Source organism: Poecile atricapillus, chromosome 1 (assembly GCF_030490865.1).
Source record: "Poecile atricapillus isolate bPoeAtr1 chromosome 1, bPoeAtr1.hap1, whole genome shotgun sequence".
In the NCBI taxonomy this organism is placed as follows: Eukaryota; Metazoa; Chordata; class Aves; order Passeriformes; family Paridae; genus Poecile; species Poecile atricapillus.
In genome coordinates, this window is record NC_081249.1 from 88,118,141 (window position 1) to 88,141,040 (window position 22,900).

At 41.7% G+C, this 22,900-nt stretch overlaps 1 protein-coding gene across 12 annotated transcripts in view; it reads right to left on the minus strand.

Moving 5' to 3' along the window:
- Positions 1-18,830, minus strand: part of LOC131592961 (rap1 GTPase-activating protein 1-like) — a 48,103-nt gene extending 29,273 nt beyond the window's left edge. For 11 of the 12 annotated variants that reach the window (XR_009280738.1, XR_009280737.1, XR_009280740.1 and 8 more), the window contains exons 1-6: positions 15,654-15,794; positions 10,669-10,762; positions 10,179-10,214; positions 4,967-5,014; positions 3,828-3,866; positions 3,519-3,710 (exon numbers count right to left, since the gene is read on the minus strand). Coding sequence is in view for 9 of the 12 variants with exons in the window: in XM_058864980.1 (XP_058720963.1) it covers positions 3,519-3,710; positions 3,828-3,866; positions 4,967-5,014; positions 10,179-10,214; positions 10,669-10,762; positions 15,654-15,697 (453 nt within the window). In the remaining 3 variants the exon portion in view is untranslated. Of the gene's footprint in view, positions 1-3,518; positions 3,711-3,827; positions 3,867-4,966; positions 5,015-10,178; positions 10,215-10,668; positions 10,763-15,653; positions 15,795-17,240; positions 17,307-18,816 lie in introns of those variants that run through there. The other variant, XM_058865048.1, reaches the window with a different exon arrangement.
- Positions 18,831-22,900: the final 4,070 nt, after the last annotated feature.

Below are 22,900 nucleotides of genomic sequence, written 5' to 3' on the forward strand. Positions count from 1 at the left end.
TCAAATGAGGCAGTCTGAAAAAGTTATGGTCTAAGAGCAGACAAGAGGCATATAGAATAATATGGCCTCTAGCTGCAGTGCTCAAATCACAGAAGTCCAGTGTGATCTGTCACATTGGTCAGTGGTACTAGAAGGGAAAAAAAGCTGAAATCAAAGGAAGCCACAAAGGACAGTTTATTTCTCCTGACCATGACTTTCAGGATACTAATGGATTTTTGGGATGTGAACAAGAATCAGGTGCTGTAAGTCACTGTGACCAAGGGCAGAAAGACAGAGCAGCTGAGGAACAGACATTCAAGGAGCAAAGCAAGACCATTCTCCATAGTCAGTTGAAGTCTAGAATCAAAATCCTTAAACCAAGAAGCCAAATTCCAGGCTGGATGCCCAAGATAAGCTGTTAAGGAAAAAGACGGCATAATGCTAACAAAAATCAAACTAAAAGGCAAATCAAAAGAAAAGGAGCCAAAGCCTGAGGTTAGCTGCAGCTAAAAGTAACACTGAGTTGCAAAGACCAGGAATTAAGATGCCTTTTGATGAGACTTCTTAGCCAGACCCCAGCAGATCCGACAGGAGGATCTCAGTTGCTCTGGAGACTGGGCTGTCAGCTCTGCAGCTGATAGCTAGGCAGAGCTGCACAAATGGGTGCAATCCTCACAAGGGAATGGGTACCAGAATTAGTGGAGGTCTTAAAAGAACTGAATTTTTGACAAAGCCACTGTTGCTATGTAGCTTGGTCCTGAATGTAAGTCCAGGGTTTAAGCTGAGATCTGAGCAATCGTATGCATGAATAAACCTATAATTTACTTCTTATGATTTTCTTTCTCTATAAAAACATACAGGCAACATAAGTCAGACTCATATTACTTCAATAGACAGCAGCCTTTATTGTTAGCTGTCCTGAAGTTAGAGATGAATGCTCAAAAGGCTTTACAGTTGACACTGAAGATTGAAGTCAGTGATGACAAGATACCCTGGAGCTGAGTGACGTATGTATTAAGTACAAATTTGTTCAGCCACAGATGCAGTTTCTGTAACATTTAATATAGTCTGAAATATAGTTCTGGATTTCAAATAGATCTCCGTAAAAACAATTAAGTATCTTCCATGGGCCAAGGGAGAAGACTAATAGAAAATACAAGGAAAGCTGACAGTTTGCCAAAGAAGTTATAAAGCTACTAAGACATCTGCCATCTGCAGCAACTTTAACCAGCACAAAGAAAGGACAGCAAAAAGGAGAAATACATGATCACATACGAATGCATAGCAAGAAAGCTTCTCTCTCAGCACTGCGAGCTTCAAGTGCTTGAGAAAATGGACCCTAAGTTTATTTGACTGGCAGTTACAATGTATACCTTTATTAAATCCTTCCTGGCTTCAGGCTACTTCTCTTTATTACAGCCTTGAGAAACAACATAGACATTGAATAATTCCCACAGGATAAGACATAAGGTTTTTCAGCCTTCTTCCTGAAGGCTAAATAAATCTTACTGTGTAATCGTCATATAAAATACAGGTCACGAGGCAAGGAAAAGGAACTGAGCTACGGCTTGAATGTTATAGATATTTTTTTGGTGGTTGTTTTATAGGGTCTGCTGTAAGATGTTCTGTAAAAAGTGAAAGTTCTGTAAAAAGTACCACAGAATTGTGCAAGTTTGAGCAATCTACATATGCACATCCATATGTACAAACACAGACATGCATATTAAGTCTGTAGTACCACACAATACTTTGATCACCTGTCTTGCTTAAAGGATATTCCCTAAACCACTGGCTATGCCTCTCCCACCATGTGATGCTTTCAGACTCTTCTTCAGCTAAGAACTGTTTAGTATTATTCAAAGCATGAAAGAGATCTTTCCTGACATTGCTGAAATAACCTTCCCATGTTACCAACAAGAAAAAGATCCAACACAGCTTCAAAACCACTGCTAACTTTGCACTGAAAAAAATACTCTTCTAGTGGAAAAGCTCTGACGTCTCTCCTTAATTAAGCTTTTAAACCATAGGGAAAGTTTTCTAGCCATGGGTAGAGTTTTCTGTGACACAAGAGTCCTGTTCAACTTATTCTTTTCTGACACTGGCTTGCCCAAAAACTTGCATGTTTAACTGAGCCTGGACACACATTCACATCAGTTAAGGCAAAGAATAAAACACTGGGCACCAGAAAGGGAAGAATACAGGAGAGAGTTTGTCTGTAGTACTGAGGCACTGATGGCTGGGCACTTTGCAAATGTGAAGCTTTGCAAAAGAGGAAGTCCTGGATCTCACTTGGAAGGAATGATGACGATATGGCCTTGCTTGAGCAGGAGAATGAACAAGATGAGCCCTAGAGGCCCCTTTCAACCTCAACTATTTTGTGCTATCAGGTCAGCAGTGAATCCTATGATCAGACTGAAAAAATCCTATCCAAATTTTCCTCTTGTCCTATTGGCTCTGGAAGCTTTAAAGCACAACCCTAAATTTACCATGACAGAAAAATAATTACAGTTAGCATACTAAAAGCTTCCAGAAGGTTACAGGATAAATGTCCATTAACAGATTGCTCAGCAGACCTGTTAGTCTTGAAGGGAAGCCTCCAGGAAGGCTTCCTTTTTTTCCTTATTTATAAATCACATTAATGTAATTTTCCAGTGTTGTGGAACAAGATTCCTACAGAAGATCAGTCTGACAAGCCAAATTACTGCAAAACAGGTCCCCAGCACTGTGCAAAGCACCACCTATTTCTGGTTTTGAACTCGTTCAGCAGTCACTGAGGGAGATCACTGAATAAGATGCAGTGTGAGCACACTTGTCAGACTTTCTTATGTCCTTATACCATGAACTAAATCTCAGAAAAGATCATGGGTTTTTCTCACTTGTTCTTTATGGCTAATATCATCTTGAGATTCAGTCTGGTAATCAGCCAATTCCCTAAACACCCAGGGCTCACCCAGATGGACCTTAATGGCTGACCAGCAAACATTCACTTTATGAGGCCTAGCTCTGTTTCCCTATGTGTCAAACTGGAATTTTTATATTCATGGAACATTTAGCACCGAACTTACTTCAATCAACAATTATAAAACACATCGTCTGGTTTCATCATATACATTCTGTAAAGACCATACATTGAGGAAAATGGATTGTTCTGCTTCCTACTGAGGAGCTTGCACTGTCAGTGCTGAAGTCACCTCTGAAAATAATGCCATTTCCACTTCCAATACTATTACACTTCTGTTCCAAGGTTGGTATCTGTACAGGAGCCTCAAAAGACCTTCTTAACTAAATAAAAGCATTTCCTGTGCAAATCTTTCTACTAATACACAGGATTATGCACATTTCACAAGGGGACATGACCAATTTAAAACACTACATACATACACATCATAGTATCTACCTCATTTACATCACTTCAAGGCATCATAAGGAACTGAAATGCAGTAGCAATGCAGACATTTTTAAGTCCACCAGAAAAAGTCTGAGAAACATTTCAGCCTTGTGGCTGAGTGGGCAAAAAAGGCTCTGAAGGTCACCCTTACCTTTCCCAGAAAATGTTTGCGGTACAGCTTGGCTGTAGGGTCACTTTCCAGTTTCACTTTACCACTCCAGGAAAAGGGTACATCAGACAGAGTTGGACTCAAGCTGGAGAGGTTGTGGCTGGTCCCTTCAATCCAGTAGCCCCCAAACTGGGGTAGGATAATGAGAGGATATGGCCACCCTTTCTGTAATACCTATTCAGAAGGACAGAGAGCATTAAAGCTGACAGATCTGTAAGCTGGAAGGCCAATAAGCTGAAAAACCAATGAAAGCCAAGGACAAACAGAGAGAGGAGAGCAATAGTAACTCACCTCATGGATGCTGGGATAAGGAATATACTCCTCTTCTGTCTGAAATCAGAACAGCCCATTAGCAAAATCATGTGACATCTTTTAAAGTATTATGCTCTCATGACTGTGCAAGCTGCGCCCTCAGCTTCTATTCTGCCCTAGGTCATCCTTAGAGTTTTATTTCAGGACTTAAGGTTAGACTCCATTTCCAAGGTCTCAGCATTGTAACAAAGAACTTTTAGAACAATAAACTTCCAAGTCAGATTCCACCCACCCTCCTCCACCAAACCACAGGAAGTATAGGCATGCAAAACGAGGAAGTAGCCAAACTATAGGTAAACTTGATGTGGTTAGCAGTGGCAGCCTCTCTCCTTTCCTTCCACACAGTGTTAGACAGCTGCTGTCCTTCTGCCGGCAGGGATGACAGTAGGAATGGCAGAAAAAGTGCCGTTATGAGATTGAGGCTGTGTCATATCCATGGCTGATCTGTGGTATGCATCTGAGCAATGCCAAGGTGTGACTCAGAGAACAGAAGCAGTATCTGAGCAAATTTATGCGAGTTGGATGCCCCCTCCATCACCACGAAGAGCACTGACTGAATAAAGCTATGTCAGTTCTCAATGTGGCTTTTTTTATAGGTCATCCCAAGATAAAAGTCAAGGTCAAGTTTGATTTTAAGGTTAGTAGGCCTGAGCTGAGACTGAAAAAATGGAGTTTAATCCGCAACTTGAGGATTTAAAGATAGGAAGCTGTTCTTATTGCCTTAATATTGGGCAAAATAGATCAACTTTCTAGTAGCATCTCTATGAGTCATCAAGCAGACTACTGAAATAAATGCTATGTGGTTTCATAAATATTATTACAGCTCTTAAATCGAATAAATTTAAGAAATTACTCAGTCAAAACTAACACTTTTAATAACAATAAAACCACTTAAATTAGAAAAAGGGAAATGTTAATTCTATTTCAGCTACATAGTTTCACCCTCTTGTGCAGCAACTAGGGAAAAAAAAAAAGAGAAGTAAAAAGGCAAGCATGTAAGTGTTTTTGGGATGTTTGCAGACTCCCTGTCCATTCCAGTAGGAAAGTACACTGCAAGCCAGGTCAGTAATTATCTGCCATTCTCAGCAATTTAGGAGGCAACAACAACTTGGCCTGACCTTGAGAGGAGCTGGAAGGGAACATCTTTGTTCATCCAGACGACTCCCCTGGAAATACAAAGTCACAGACAGTGAATCTTGTATTTTAGCATGTCTGTTTCATGTGTCCTTCTTCATACCCTCAACATACATATTTTGTCCCTCTATAAAATCTCCCATTTTAAGCAAGTTTGGAAGACTGGAATAAAAAGGAATAGTGAAGCTAGAAAATAGCCAGTCCTCTAATTTGGCATTAAAACTGAAAAGCTACCCCCAAGCTTACACCTCTTAAAAAGTAGACAACTGGCAGATATTAAAAATAATATCCCAAACTGCTTTTCTTATTTGATTCTCTAATCTCTTCTAGCACCTTTCCTTCATAGCCTAAGCAATAAAAAAAAAAAAAAAAAAAAAAGAATGACTACAAGATGGGTTGGAATGGCAAAAGCCTACTGGCTGCCTAGTCTCTTCCTGAATCAGGAGCTGGCATCCAGACTTGAATCTCCCCCTTAAGGCTGTTCCATCCTCTGCCTTACCACAGCAAAGTAGCTCACTTCCACCACACCTCTGCAGCAGAAGTGCACAAGAATAGGACAATTTTAGTGAGGAGAGCCCAAACACAGACTGAACAGAGGCCCAGACAAGAAAATATGAGGGTCAACAGGCCATAGTCCAAGTGGGCATCACAGACAGAAGAGTAAGAAGCAGAACTTGTATCATCATATAGGAAGGTGAGGACCAGGATTTAAAATGTAGATTTCTCTTACACACAGTACTTGAATATTCAACTATTGTCACCTAAATCTTGTAACTCTCATACTGAAACGTGATGCTGAGACTACATTTTTATATACCATCAGTGACAGCTTAATGGTGTGGCTAATCAGGGATTCCAGACAGGATAAGCAGCTCTTGACTTGATTGTGAAAATAAGCAGGATTGGATTTAAAACAGCCGTGTCTGTGCACATATTCTACAGTGGAACTGGTTGGTCAACTAGGTTCTGGTAGAAATAGGTAAATCTCAGAGGAGCTCTACAGTGGAGACTTAGGAGGCTCAGGAACAAAAGTTTTGGACAATGCTCCAGCTGTACAAGGTGCAAAAATTGCTAGTGTAGTACCAGCAACACTGAGCAACATCAGCCTTAACAGCTGAGGATTCAAAGTAATCAGGATGCTCTTTGCAGGAGCAACAAAAGGAAAAAAAAAAAGGAAAGAAAAAGCCCAGCACATCTACTTCACATAAAAACAAGGTTTTAGGAAAATGAGAAGTTTTATTAAAAGAACCTAACAAGGAGCCATAAAAACCCCTAAACCTGCATGAAATCATGAAGAGCCAGACCTTGAGTACACAAGAAATGCCTAACACCTTAAAAAAATCTCTTAGAAACATCGTAAGTAAACCAGTATGGCCACACTCCAGGATAAGGAAGACTAGTAGCAGATGCATGAGGTCATTTTTCAGAAGTCTGAGGTTGAGTTCAATCACAAAAAGTAGCAGTAACAACAAAATTTAATTGGTTAAATATAGAAACACAGTAAAGCAAGCAAGAAACAATGAGCAGATAACAAAAAAAACAAACTATTTTCCTTAGCTCTACTAGGAGAAAGAAGCTTCACATGTTATCTACAGGGTGACACAAGATCAAACTACAAAAGCTGAGATTCGAGGCAGTTACACACCCTCCCCAAAGCAACTGTTTTCCTTTTGTACTTTCAACCAATGGATACTAAACAAATACCAGCCTGGAAATATTCTTCATAGGAAAACTTTAGAATATATGATCTGAATTGTGCTGTCAATACACAGCATTGACAAAATGAACAACCAATTACCAGGAAGTGGTGAGTTGTGAAATTAAGATGGAACACAGGTTGACAAGTGATCTTTATCTTTTGCAGAGGCAGTTAATAGCCATTTTGCATTTAGGGAAGTTGTAAAGGTGAAAAAGTTGAGTTCATGGAATGTAAGTGCTAAAATGTGTTTTGTTGCTGTGTTTCAATTGTCAACCCATTGAGCTGAGGCTCACAAGAAAGACCAGGTTCTGAAATAGATTTGGAAAAGAAACAGAAAGTCCTGTGCACTATCAAAACAGGACTGAGGCAGGACGGACGCAGAGGTACGCAGCAGCCACAGCCTTCCGCAACAAACTGTGGGAAGTACTGGGGCAGAAATGGAGATTGGGAAACTGCAATCTTGTAATATTTCTCTCTCCTTCGTTGGCATTTTTGGCAGATCTGATAATGCAAGAATTTTCCAGTTTCAAAGGAGGTCCTGGACCAGTATCTCAGCAAGGCCGGAGGGAAAACTTTCTGGGCTGCTGTAAAGATCTCTGTATCAGAGCCTCTACAGAGAGTGAAGGAATGTATCAGCACATTCCATGACTGCACAGTTAAGGAAGCTCCTGGTAGCCTGGAAGCAGAAGACATAGGTTTAAATCTACCAACCTCTCCTCTAGAGTGAAGCTTAAGATAAGAATAATGCAGCCCTGGGCTGTACAGTCCAAAGTTTATTTCAAAGGGTAACCAGGACCACAGAAAACTTCCAGCATAAGTTGTTGAAGTGTCAAAACATGGGCAGAACAACTGCTTGATGACCACTGTCATTCCTCAAAACGGAGAGGAATAAACTGCAGCAGTCTCAGCCACCCCTTGAGAGATCCTTCTGGTTTTATCTGGTTTGGCTTGCAACACTGCCAGCTTCCCTGGGTAGCTTACTGCAGACAGCATCAGTCTGGGGATATGATATGCCCAAGGTCTTGTACAGAGGAAGCACCCGGCCTGAGCAGGATGAAAGAATGAATGACAGAGGAAGAGGTGTCCAGACCCAGAGTCAGGGTCCAACGTGGCATAACAATGCTATGGTAATACACGTATTTTATGGGGAAAGAGCAGTGCCTGGAGGGCACTGTTCAAAACAGACAACTTGGACACAAAAGGGGATACAGGACAAAAAGTAGTTGTGAGAAAATGAGACTGAACAATGTGCAGAAACTGTAGGACTGCAGAACAGAGGGAGTGAACAAAAGTAGTCAAGTGAAGAGGGATTGGCTATAGAAACATACAAAGACCTGAAACATCTGACCTTATTGGATGAAATAAAATTTCCTTGTTTTTCAATTGCCTGCACTGCAAAGCAATCTAGGAACAACATATTATTAAGCATTCTTAACAGAGTATATACTGTGACTTCACTAGATCTGTAAGCACAGAACAAGGTGGCCAACAGCCCACTTATTTCCAAGAAATGATAACTAAATTTGAAAAGAAAAAAGAAAAAAGAAAAAGAAACAAAAAAGGTAAACTTCTTTCTCAGATCTTGGGATTAGTTTCAGTGAAAAATGAGAGTACAACTTTACCTGTTAATTCATCATAAAGAATGTGAAATGGCTATCCTAATTTTCAGTCCAACAACTATATTCCAGTCCAATTGTTAAAGTACTCAACAATCAATTCTATCCTGAGACTTTTTTGTTGTTATTTTACAGGAGTAATGTTCAAGCCTCCTGCTTTGGTTTTCACACACTTTGATTGCTAATGAAAATCCTAGATTTTGTTTTCAAGAATGATTCAACAAATCTGAAGGATAGTCACAGTCAAATGGAAGGAAAAGTAAGGAAATGGGAAAGCAAGAACAAACAAAAGAGACTAAAGAATTACTAAAAATCTAAACAAAGAGCATAAAAAGTATTAGAAATTTTTTTTCTTTTGGAAAACGCTTAACTTTCAAAAAAAATCTGTTCTACTTAACAGCAGTTATTGATTCTCCTAGTGCAAGTCAGGTGACAAAACAAGCTTAAACAAAAAAAAATAAAAAATAAATGCCATAAAGTCTCAATAACGGGCAGTTGAGAAAACATCATAGATGCAAAATTAGGCAGTCTGCATGCCTTGGAAGTTCCCATCCACTCCTTGTTATCTCTCTAACTAAAGAGGTGCAAATCCAGTCAGACTTCCCATGTAACTGGGAAATGAGTAAACTGGGAAATGAGAAACACTGGCAGTCTTAAGGACCAGTCTTCCACAGAGGGACACCTGGTAGTGACTCTTCCTTATCTGTATTTCAAAAGGCCTGGGAAGGATGGTCACAACATTTGAGCATGTGCTTGAACTGAAGCAGCACTGCATCTCAAGTTTATTTTCCTGCACAGAGGTAAATGAGCTAGGGGCACTTACAGATCTTGCTATTCTAAAGCATTTAGAACACAGCCCAAACGTAGTGTGGATGTCAGTATAGTGGTTGCAAGGTCTGTGTCTGTCTGCTCATGAATACATGGCAGATACACCTTCAGCCCCTCCCTCCCACACTCCTCCTCTCTAGTCTGCCAAAAACTACTTCAGCCTCATCACTCTAAACTGAGTATTTTGCTGCTACCTTCCACTTCCTCGCCTTTGTCATCTCACTGAAGTCAGGCACTTTCCTCATATTCATAATTTGATCACTCAAATTGCAGAAAATAAGTTAATTGGTTTTACCAAGTGTAATTCCTGCACATAATGAAAGCCAGGAGTTATGTGCAGTGCTATGTGTTATGTTAGGTCAGAGTTAACCACAGCACTTTAAAGAAGGTGCACCACTCAGGGAAAATATTGGTAACCTGCTAGGATGCTCTGAGAACACATAATCTGAAAACATAACCTAACTTCATTGTTAGATATTTAACACATATAACATATTACTATTTCTTTATCTGATACAATAAAAAGGGAAAAAAACCCAACTCTTCCCTATTTTAAGTTTATAACATAATATATGCAGCAAAATGCATGTATTTCTGTGTAAGAATTAAGCCAGAGTCCTTCTTTCTCACACAAGACAGGACCTACAGTAGTTATTTATTAAACTACCTGACCTTGCTAAATGCAGTTAGGTTAACATCCCATTAATCATCTGTCATTATACCTGTTACCCAGCAGAACAGTTTCATGAAGAAAATGCCAGAGATAACTTATTGCAACTTTGATTTTCTCTCAAAATCACACTTCTGCAAAGAACAGGCAGAATTATAACCTGTGTCTGTTGCTTCCATCATGCTGACTGGAAAAATGAACACAGAAAAATGCTTTTGAAATCCCATTAAGGAGTAAGAGATTGAGCCTAGAAGACCTAAAAATTCTGCAAGCCCACATTAAAGGATATTGTGAGTGAAGCAATAGGACAAATAGTAGCTGATTATTTGTTTGCTGCAAAAAATTAAGAGATGACAAAGTTTGACAGGATTATTTCTCCTTACCTGCATTTTTTCAATCATTTCAAACAAGTCCACAGTCTGTGAAAAGGAAAAGACAACAGAGAAAAATAATTTGACATTTGCAGAAGGTAACATTATCTTCTGTGGAAACCCAGATATGGAAGGAGCAAACAGCTCCTACCATATTTTGGCAAAGAAACTACTTGCTTGCTGAAGACACAATGAAATTGTTCTTCCTTAATTGATAGCATGGACAAAACAACTGGCCAAATTGTCTTCTGCCTTGTGTTGCAAAAGTTTGACCTGAACCCTGGTCAGTCAGGTATCAGGAATTCCTCTCTTTCAATGGGTCAGATTGACTTGAGATAATATGGCATAAGAACTGGTCAAATTAGCAAGTTCAGGATTCTCACAGAAGGAGGCCACTATAGCTGTAAAACATACATGCACATGAGCTTGATTTCAGTCAATACTTCTGCACACATAACTCAAAGTATGCACCAACCCTGAGCCAAACATGGACTGCTCTTACCTTGTTGGGGACAGCAGGAGTGAGGACACATGGAAAGCCTTCAGTGGGAGAGTCTATAACATCACTAAAACCCTGCACAGCCTCCTCAGATCTCCTGCAACAGACAGAGGCAGAAGAAAAAAAAAAAATGGAAAAAGTTAACTCAAGAGAATTCAAGATGTCAGTGCTTGCCTGCAGTGTCTCTTCTGCCTTCTGCTTACTATTCCTCTCCCCAGGCCATGTCTTGCCTATAAGGAAGCTGTCATTCCCTGTGAGAATCCCTGAGGTGGCTGAACTTACCACTTACCATTTGCAAACATCCTGGATGTAACAGCAACAATTTTCTGGCTTCTGACTGCTCTGTCTCTGCTCACATACAATATTTACCTCACAACTGTCATGGAAGTGCTGAATGATTTTTCTTTGCCAAGTTCCTCTTCCATCATGGATTTGGAGCAGAATTAAGACATGTCTCACAAGTAGCTTTGTAATCAGCTCTCAAAACAGAACCATATTAAAAAGGATGAAAGTAGTTCTGAACCATCACTGAAATCTGCACCAAAAGGACAGCCCCAGCTGCCACAGCCCAGGTATTAATCTCAAAGACAGGAGCATAACAGAGATGGCACTAGAACAGAACTGATAACACCCTGCAGAGATGCAGGCACAGTTTTGTGTTACCACTGCTGGTACAGCCAGCATGAAGATTAGGTGAGCTTTTGTCTGCACATCTGCTATGGAAAATATATTATTACTATGGTCCCCGCTGGAGCAGCAGTGTGTCCAAACAGCAGCAGGACTTTATTTGATTTCATAGAAGAGAAAATAAAAAGCAACACAAACACTACATTGTAGTTTAGAAGACATATTTAGCATTGCCCATGGCACTACAGACAGTCTCACTGCCAGCTGCACCTTTCCTACTATTACTTAATAAGCATTCCATGCCTCTCAGTATTTACTAGCAGTCACAGCTGGGCTTAAGTCATGATGAAGGCCACTTAGGTGGGGCTGGGAACTAAGCACAGATTTGCAGGAGACAGGGCTCATCCACTCTGTAATGCAATCATGAATATGATTGTTAGGTGGTCATAGAATCACAGAAGGGTTTGGGTTGGAAGCAACTTTAAAGATCATCTAGTCCAAACCCCTCTGCCAGATGTCACCTACTACATCAGATTTCAGGGCCACATCCAGCCTGGCCTTGAACACTTCCAGGGATGTGCCATCCACAGTTTATCTGGGCAACTTGTTCCAGTGCCTTGCTATCCTCTGAGTAAAGAATTTCTTCCTAACATATAATATAAATCTCTTCTCTTTTAGTTTAAAACCATTCCCCGTCATCCTGTCACTACCTGCCCTGTAAAAAGTCACTCTCCCTTTTTAATAAGCCCCTTCTAAGTACTAGAAGGCTTCAGTAAGGTCTCCCTTGGCCATTCTTTTCTCCATGCTGAACAGCCCCAGCTCTCTCAGCTTGTATTTGTAGGAGAGGAGCTCCAGCTCTCGGAACATCTTTGTGGCTGGCCTCCTCTAGACCTACTCTAGCTGGTTCACATCTCTCTTCTCCTGGGGACCCCAGAGCTGGACGCAGTATTCCACATGAGGTCTCACCAAGAGCAAAGCAGAGAGGGAAAATCACCTCTCTCAACCTGCTGGCCACCCCTCTTGTGATGCAGCCCAGGGTATATTTGGCTTTCTGGGCTGTAAACGAGTACTGCAGGCTCATGTCCGGCTTTTCCTCTACCAGAATCCCCAAGTCCTTCTCCACAGGGCTGCTCTCAATGAGATCATCTCCCAGTCTGAGCCCATGTCTGGGATTGCCCCAAACCAGGTGCAGCACACTGCACTTGGACACATTGAACTTCACAACATTCTCATGGGACCACCACTCGTCAAGCTTGTCCAGGTCTCCCTGGATGGTCCCCTCTTCTGCTGTGCCAACCACACCCCTCAGCTCTGTGTCATCTGCAAACTTGCTGAGAGGGTGCACTCAGTCCCACTATGTCATTGATAAAGATATTAAAGATCACCAGTCCCAAGAAAGAGCCTGAGAGACACCACTTGTCACTGGCCATACAATCATCATACAATGCAGAGAATAATCCTACAAGGCAATCAAGAGTTGCTGTCCTGTAGCTTTGAGATGCATGACTGCTGCTGCTTCCAAGCTAAGAGAGTGGTCATGCAGACCTTCGCTTTGAAAGCAGTGACTACATTCCCTCTTGTATGGAGGTACAGCGTATTTCTGTGATCTTGAAACTGCTCTACCACAAGTTCCAAAAATCGTAACGCTCACCAGTTCTCTGACAATTCACAATTCATTTTAGTGGCCCAGTGGCATCATGTAACTTGCATATAGGCTCATCTACACAAAGTAACACAATGCTTCCATCCCACAATTTTCTCCTGAAATTCAAATGAGAGAGATCTGTATAATGCATCTAGAAATTAATGCCATAACATGTCTGGGAAGGAGTTAGTCTTGACAGCCTCAAATAAATATTGAAGCAGTTTGATGGCAAATGTATTTTAAATTAATATTAATACTATACTAATACATGCTTTATTTATCATCTTATTCATTTACTTGAAGAATGTTTGGGATGAACAAAATTTCTGTTCAAGGCAGCGCATGAAACATTTTCACTGTCCCTTAAAAGTCTGAAGTTTCTGTTCTGTGAGCCCTAAAAAGACAAGAACTTAATTTGACAAATTCTCGTTTTCAGAAAGAAGTGTAACAATAGAACCTTTTGTGCAACTGAATGTCCTGGGGCCTTGTTGAATGCTAGTGTTTTCTTTGGCATGTCACTGAGGTGAATCCTGTATCATTCAGAGGAGTTAAATACACACCTGCATCATGGAAATCTGGCAGCTCCTACATGAGGTCAACATGGCCAGTCCTGCCCCCATCCTCTCACTATGAATTCATCTCAACACTTGAGACCAGAAAACTTTGGGTAGACACTGTTCTTTACTGTTGAATCCTAGTACAGTTCTATTATCCAAATGAGTCTAGCAGATGCTAAAATCATAGGTCTTACTGTACATTTAGAGATGTTCACATTTTTGTAATTATCCCAAATTAGGAATACACCAGGAGCCTTTGAAAATCCTAGAGAATGCTTTAGATTTTACATTATCTTCTACAAAATATCACAATAATTTGGGATTATTATAATTATTGCTTTAAAGTCCACATTCAATTTCTGGAACTTTGAACTTCTGGAGTGAAAAGCACTAGACTGTATTATAAAAAGGGAACATACTTATTTTCAAATTGGAACTTCAAACTCTTTGACCACAGAAAAGAAGAATATCATTCTTCAGAAAAAGGAAAGCAATTCTGCAGATTGGGAGAGGAATATTTATGTGCAAAGGTATACTTGCTGAAGCTTTGTTCTTAGGAAATAGCAATAAGGGGAAGCATAGGGCCTAGAAAATGCTGGAGACAACATTGGGATTTTGCTAGTGACGGTAACCAGTGCACTAATTTCAAGCAGGCAGTCAAATTAAATGTAGGTGCTGCTGATCCACTGATAAATTCCACTCTCAATTCTGAAAAAGAACAAGAACCTTTGAAGATCTCTAAGCACTACAACTCAGCTCATGCCTTATATTCCTGTCTTGCAGCATCCTCTGCTATTTCAGTCATGGGATCTTTCTACCCAGCTTTCAAAATCATTGCTATCTGCTGTAGCTGAGCCAGTTCAATAAACAAGTCAATTCAAGTATTTGCTCTAAGAAAAACAGAGATTTCACAGAACTTCATACACCCTTTCATAAATATTCCAAAGCAAATGGGGTTTGTTGCACTCTAAAAGGCAAGTGCCCCAAATCCTCAGATAACTGTTTTCCTGAAAATTTACTGGGAAGCAGGTGTACAGCTGTTGTAAATACTTCCGCTAATCGGGAAGCCTTCCAGTAGGAGAAACACCACAGCATGATTTGCAGCTATCTACGGAACAACAGTCAATATAATAACTGGTGTCCCAGCCTGATAAGAGTTTCTTGCAGGGAGACACTAATATGTTTTTTTAATCTCTCACTAGAAGGGACAGGCAATGTAGAAGAACTGAAGGTAATGTGAGACAAGAACAGGTCTGAAATGCTCATAAGGAAAATTCTGGGCAACCACATCTCTTGAGCAACAGCTTCTGCTCCCTTGTTTCTGCCTTAGAGAGATGCATCTGCTTTACCAAATACAATTGTTAGCTATTCGGTGGAGACACTGAACACATGACACGAATAGCCCTACTCTCAGAACACCTGTACAGCTTTAAAATGTGCTTACACATGGATTCCTAGAGCTCAAGAGAAGGAATTACTGAAGCAGAACTAGCAAAAGGAAGCAACCACTACAGATGAGAGGCGGCTTGCTTTCAGCTGGTCACAAACTTTCTGCCCACAGACTCTGATTTACAGTAAGGAGCCTCTCTCCCACCCGCACTCCCCTCTGGCTGCTGTGCAGCTCCCGTGGAAGCCACCGCTCCCACTCGTGGGCAGCAGCCGGTGCTCAGGACTTCGTGCACCCACAAAGAAGTGGGCAGGGCCCGGAGAACCCCGCCAGCTCTCCTTGCGGGGCATGAGAAAGGAGAACTCCAGGGGTAAATTCATCTTGCTATCCAACCCGCACTCCCACCTCCTGTAAAGTCCCAATAGGAGAGGACCCCCACTCGCAGGATGGCAGGCGAAAGCGGGCCGAGCCTCTCCCTTTCCCTCCAGGGGAAGGGCCCCCGCGGCCGCCCCAGGGCCCGCCTCCCCCGGCCAGAGCGGGGCCGGGCCCTCAGCCAGACCCGGACCTGCCGGGCTGGGCACGGCCATCGCCTTCCCCCTCCGCGGCTCTCCGCCCTTCCAGCCAACCCGCCAGGGCTCTTCCCGCTGCTCCAGCACTGCCATCCCGACGCCGGCAGCCGCTGCCCTGCCCCATCCCCGGGCTGCTCAGGAAAGGCAGGGCCCCAGGCCCCGCGGCCGCCGGCACCGGTCCCGGTGGCGGTGCCGGTACCTACCCTCCGCTGGCTCCGGCAGGGAAGCCGTGCTCCCGGGAAAACATGCTGCACTGCTCCGCTGAGTCAGCTCCCGGGTTCCCTCCTCGGGAGCCTGCTCTCCCCCGGCCTCGCCATGAAGAAGGGCTCAGGCTCCCTCCCGGCCCCCTGCGAAGCCGCGGCTCCCGCCCCCACCCCTCCTCTTCCTCTCGGGCCGGGGTTCACCGGGTAGAGCGGGAAGGGACCCGCACGGCCGGGTCCGGGCCCGGCGGGCAGCGGCCCCGGAGAAGACAGAGGAGGGGAGGAGGAGGAGGAGGGATAGAGGACGAGGAGACAAGGGGGGATGGGGTGATGACTTCTGCCCCTCCTCCGCTGTGTCAGAGCGGTCCCCCTGGAGCCCCCCGTTGTGGGAGCCCACGGATGGAGCACAGCGTGCAGGAGCAGCTGCTGGGACAGCCGAGGCGAGGACGCTGCTCTCCAGGTCATGCGTGAGGGTAACACAAGCACAGGGTTAGACAGGGACGGCAGAGGGGTTTCACTTATTCAACTCTGCTGTAGAAAAAGATCACATCTCCGGGCTCTCAGTATCCAGTGAGGAAAGTGAGCATCAAAGCGGATCTCCACAAATCCCCGTTCTTTTAAAGGGAAGGCTAGGAAGATAGAAAATCCACTAAATCCAAATCCTTGTCATTTGGACCTGACATACATCAAGTACCGCAGAGATTTGGCTCTGCACCCCTTATGAAATAGCTCATTGATGCAATGTGTAAACTAGGGAAGCTCAAATTTACAGGGATCACAAGTGCCTTAACCACATGTATTTCCATTCACTCATCAACAGATTGTCATTCCAGATAAAAAACTGAGCATGAGAACATGGTCTGCTATAGCAGGAATATGCATATACCTGTGTTTAAACGAGAACACAGAGTTCTTCTGGACACATATTTTCTCCTGTGCTTCTCAGTTTCATTCCACAGGATGATGTCATGTTTTCTCTTTACATCAAGACCTATAAAAGCAGCAGCTACAACCTTATGTCAAATGTCAGCCTCACACTGGGTTTGTTCTAACTAATGAAGGGGACATAAGGAAACAGAACAAGAGACAGAATTTGCCAGAGAGCTAGGAAAAGATGTAAAGGAAGAGTGCAAAGAGTATGCAGACAGACCAAACAGAAAATATGAGCTAGCAGATAGAGATAAAAGAAAGATGCAGAGAGCAAGGAATTATATCAAAATTTTGGGGATGGATGCAGCATTTTCATCCTAATGCTTCCTATAAATTCTACTCTTGAAAGACCTGGATAGAAATGATTATGGGGACTTCAAGGGTCTGTGGGTGGGCAAAAAGACTGTAAGAAGTAAGGAATCAAGATAGGTGACAACTTTGAATGGACAAAGAAAGGGTCCACTTGCTGGTTTTAGTGACTTGCATGGAGCCCAGGCGACTCAATTTCCTCTTGTCTACCTCTTGTAATTCCCCAGAAGATATGATGCTGGAGCATGGGTCAATTCATACATCCTCACTCCAACTCAAATGCCTCCCAAATGAGCCCAGGGCACTGAATAGAACAGCTGCTCTCTTCACAAGCAAGTCTTACTCATTCACCTGAATCTCTGAGCAGAGATGTGACTGGACCAAGGCAAAGAGCCAAGCTTGCCATTTCTGCTGCATCTAGGAAGGAGGAAGAGACATTATTTTTTGCTGTTAGAGAGAGCTGCCAGCAGTAACTACTGCCCTCCCCCATCTCAGGGTCATTATCAGCAGCGCTATCAAGCCTGGCCATGGTGAAAGCAAAGCTTACAGAGAGGCTCAGGTCCTTCTGCCATTCTTGTTCTTCAGCACCTTGCCACTACAGACAAGAACCAACTTTATTCACATACAAAATCACACTGAGCTCAGCTTTCATTTAACTGCCTCACAGCTTTACCTAAACTTCTGTGCCACTCCAGTTGTGTACAAAGCCCTCAACATGCATAAGCAAAACAGCAAACAATTATTAAATACCCTAATTACTGTTCTAATTAGCCTCCTTTAGCAATAGCAATATGAATAAATCACATGTAAGCAAATCACAGGACCACTTTCTGCTCCTCAACTTACAATCAAGCTAACAATTGTTACTATTTACCGTGCTGATGAAAAAATATTACCTATTATAGTCCTTCAGTTGTAGTAAGTAGATTCAGCTCCTAATGATACTTGCATTCTTATATGACTAATTGAGTGCACTTACAGTCTCAGATTTTAATCCCTATACGTGTCCTTACTTGCATGGATCATTATGCATTTTATAGTTATTGCGTGGTTTAGGGACTGGCATACAAGTTTTTGTTCTTTTAGGCATCTTTGTAGGCACGTTAATATATGTAGTAATTGGTGTCTATACCTTTTGCTATATATTTTCCCAGTTTTTGTTAGCAGATTTTTCCCATGTGTTTAAATTCATCAGCATTTTATCTTGCTCACATAGGAACATTCTGTATTAGCTGTAACACAGAAACTGGTCCCTGCAATTCTGTTAATTGAGTCATTGTAGGAACATCAGCAGCTCCACGGAAGCTGCGCAGTACCACATAAACACAGCAGTATATCCTTCAAGGGTAAACTCTTCAGGGCAAAACCTGTATTTTTTTAAGTTTTACCACAATATTACACAAACTCATAGCTGCATCCACAGACAGAAACATACATGTTTTCACATCAGCTGTTTCCATAAGATCTATGCACACAGCTTCTAAATATAGCACCGGGTGTGCACAGACAGCACCTCCCGCAGCGCACTTGGACTCCTCATTTTCTGTCCAGGACTGACATAATCAGGGTGGGATTCCTTTGAGTGTGGGCAGACCCTCTCTCATGCCCCTCCATCCCTTCAGTTTGCTTCATTTCCTACACAGACATCTGCTCTCCCCACCTCCACTCTCCCTTTCTCTCTCTGCAACTGCTTCTCTACACAATGCAGAATAGCACAATGTCTTTTAAAAAGCACACACACTTTCCCTGATGAGGCTAAAACTGCCCCAAACTCTATCCATTACACAACGCCATGCAAGCAGCAGAGAAGATCCGGATCAACCCTCCCCCACCTATCTTTGCTCCCATTCCTTCTAGATGCAAAGTATTTTTAATTGGCATTGCAAGCAAGACGAGAATAAAAGCAGCTAAGCTGTTCATCCCCTACCTGAGCAAGGATCTCTCATCCCCAGCTGGTGAGCAGATGGAGACAGGGAACCCAGCTGCTCTCCTTTCCTTGCACTATCAATTATTCACGTAGGTTGCAGTGTCCTCCCTCTCCCTCCCTCCCTTTCTCTTCCGCTGCCCCCACCTGCAGCTGAATGGAGATGGAGCAGGTCGGTGCTGTCACACTTGAAACTAGAGATCATTGCCGATTGAACAGCCAGCCCGTGGAGCAGCTGTGCTCTTAAGCAGAGATTTGCCCTGGCAGAAGGGGACAGACTGGCAGCTCCAGAGGTGGAAGACAGGCAGCTCTGTACATCCACATCCTGCTCCCTGCGCTTCTAATCCCAGAACTGCAGGGATGACCTTTAAAAATGAAACAGGGTTGTTTGGTTGGTTTTTGGTTTTGGTTTTGTTTTTTTTCCACATAAAAGCACATTTTTCTAGTTCTCTCAAGTATAATGACAGTTATTTGGTGACAGTGAAGTGGGTCATGCGAATTCATGTGTACAGGTCAGAGTAGGAAGGGAAAGTATAAGACTGGAAAAATCTGAAACATGATTACGTAGTACTGATTTAGTCCCATAGCAAAGGCACTGGGAGAGGATAATTTAAGGGGACAGGATGACGTGGTACTTTCTGTAAATGATTTTTGGTAATCATGAGGCAGGAGACTGACCTGTGGGTTGGAATGATTCTTCAGTTGCAATTTTTGTAGATAATTAAAAGATTTTTACGTGGTACCAGTCATAGGCAAAGGTAAAATGAGTTCTGGCAGACCTAGATCAAGGCGTTCAAAACACTTTGCCTTTATAGAGGGCTACTACCCACAAGTGAGTGTTCTAGATCTGCCTCACAGCAAAATTAGGTTGAAATCCCAGGACAAATTAACTGCTCCATTTTGCACTGGAGTAACTCACCCTGAATCATTCCAGTCCCATCAGTTTGCTGGGGACCCTCCTGCTGTGTTATCACAGTAATTTGTTCTGTTAATTCTTCCCATGACCATAGCTGTGGCAGAGTCACCACAGAGACAAATAAAAAACCCCACCGTACAAAAACGCTCAAACAGTAGGTTATCATGGCTTTTCTGCCCTAGTTAACTTTTCCCATCTTTTGAAAAAAGTGCCTGCAGGAATTTTACCAGAAGTAGTGAAGAGTTTCCTGAAATTACATTAAAAATAAAATGCCTAATAGAAAACCTTGGTATTGCAACTACAATTATGAGTAAAACTCCTGAAAACCAGCAACTCTTTTTTAAGAGGGAACTGTGATTGTTTTTAAGTATCTTCTTGTTTTCAAAACTTTACAGATCAAGTTTTGTCAAGCATTTCTCCACAATTCTGCAGGCTGGAAATGTTGTATTTTAAATAAAGAAAAAGTCATCACCTTTTTGTTTTCATGTGAGCATTGGAACCACCAAGTTTTATAGATGGAACAACAACAAATTTCCCAAAGATTTGTTTTGTGCAGTTGTTCCAGGTCCAAGATAATTGAGTCTGCTGGAGCACTTACAAGACCCTTTTCTTGTGCTGGATCTTTGATGAGGTTCACTTTGAAACCTTTCCCTCCTTTGGATCTTTTTTCCCAGTTGACCATTTTAATTAAATTTACAGGAACCTTTTCTCTGAGATAACACAAAAAAAAATCTCTTTGAGATAATTATCAAAGGGATAATTATCAAGTTATCAGAACATATTTTTAAGAAAATTACCAAATCAACAAATTATCTTTGAGATGTTGATACCCTAATTTTGGTAGAAGATAACTATTCTGAAAGTTACAAAGGGATAATGGTATACAAGCACAGAGTGTCTAAAGTAAGTTTTATTTCCAGAAAAGTAGACTGAGAACAAAACATGGTAAAACTCAATAAAAGTAAGAAAATCAACATTGTAATTAGAGAAGCAGTCATTTTTGGTTTTTCAGTAAGCAGCAAATATCAGTACTTGATATCTACCTACAGATACTACAGATATAGGAGCATAGATTTATGCTTTTTTTTCTGAACATTAGACTCATACTGGACTAGTTGTATGACTATTTTGGTATCTTACGATTTAGTATTATTCATATATACTATATATACAATTTATATACCGTATACAAGTTAGTATTATATACTAAAAATTATTATTATTCATAACCTGATCAATGCAGTTATAACATCCTGCCATTTATACAAGTCTTTAAATCCTTAAGTCTAAATAATCCTTAGATTATAAACTGACTGGGTCTTCCCGTATGTCTGTAAAGACTGTGGAAGAAATTGTTTACATATAAATACAAATACTTCCCATTTCCTTGCCACCTTTATTTGCATATCTCACAGTGCATTACTGATATTGGTTCCTGTTACAACCACTGCTCCACATAAGGATAAACTGGCACAGAGATACTAACCCTCACTATCACGCAGGGCCAGAAAAAGGAAACAGAGCTCAGAGTCCATCAGCACAGTTGTATAAACAGCTTCAGATGCCTCCATGCCATGCTGACACAGCCAGTGTCGGATCAGCCAGTGGGTCCAGGTGACATCCTTAATGCCAATGCTGGTACAATGAAGGGGGCTGGAATAAGTGGCCAGTGATGGAAAAGGGATATGGCAGAACTCCTTTGCAAGCAGCTGAATTTTAAACGGGCCAATGACAGTGCAGCATCTCTCAGCAGAGCCCTTAGATAACAATTCAGTTGATTTTCAAGCTTTGAGCAAAGTTGCCTGCTAGCAAAACTTAATTATATGAGAAATATTTATCAATTTATCTGTCTGTCAGTACTGTATGAATTGGGGGGATTTTGACAGTATAACTTTGGATATTTGTCAACAGGGAAAATTCATTAGGAAGGAAATTATGGGATTGCCTGCTAATTTCAGAGATGACTGGAATGGCCATGATTCAGAAAAGATGAAGCAGCTCCTCCACAGAAATGACATCTAGGTTCATCACTATAGGCACAGCAAAAGGACAAGTGACAACATTCAGGTTGCACCAAGGAAAATTTCATCTATGTTCAAGGAAGAATTTGTTCTTCCTATGAGGGTGATTCAGTACTGGGAATTGCCAAGAGAGACTGAGTAATATCGGAGATCTACAAAAAATGTATATACAAAGCCCTTCTAGCTTTGAAGTTGACCATTTAGTGCACAGTAGTTGACTTAAATGAGACTTTTTCATACTGACTTATTCTATGGTTTTATTCCTGCATGCTAGAAAATCCATGGCATGAAATGTTCAAAAACTCAAAGTTCATCATTTCAGCATAATATGTAAGAGTTTCAAGTTGTGCAGTGTATCAGATCATAACCAAGTCAAAATTCTTCACCAATAGTTTCCACACAGAAATCAAATTCTCTAATCATTCAGCAGATAAAAAATTTCTTGCCATATGTGAAGGAACTTAGATAATCAGAGTTTGTATCATCCAGGAAGTCTTGCCCTGGACATATATCACAGGGGCTCAGGGAGAGGATGACTCAGGACGATGGAAAACACGAGATGTGAGGACAGCTCTAGCAGAGGAAGGCCCTCTAATTAAAGACCATATTTTGCAAACAGTACTGCATTATCTATATAATAATCATGCTTAAGAGAAAGGATTTAGGTTCTAGGCTTTACAGCACCATTAACTTCATAATTGGCTTTAACTAATAATTTTAACAAAGGAAAACTCTCAGTAAGCCTAGTCCTTTAAAAGCACTGATATATGAATATAGCCAGTTCACATCTGTGAATTACAAGTGAAATCAAGGCAAAGAAGTGAAAGGATTGCCAGGGTCATGTTAAAACAGATGGACAACAGAGAGGGAAGTCATAAGACTGAGGAAAGGCTGAAAAGCACAAGGGTGAAGATATGGGCCTTGCCTAGGTTGGATCAACAAGTTTAACAATTTGCAGTAATGAAGTGGTATTCAGACAAGGGGAATAATAGCTGCTTAATCTAAACAAAAAGACAGGAAGTACAGGCAAAGATTTTTTTGTGGCAATGGCTGCCAGAAATAGACATAGGATGAGAAGGAAGAGAGGTCAGAACTGGATGCGGTGCAGATGAGGACAACAGAGGAATGTGTGAATGAAAAGGCAATCGGA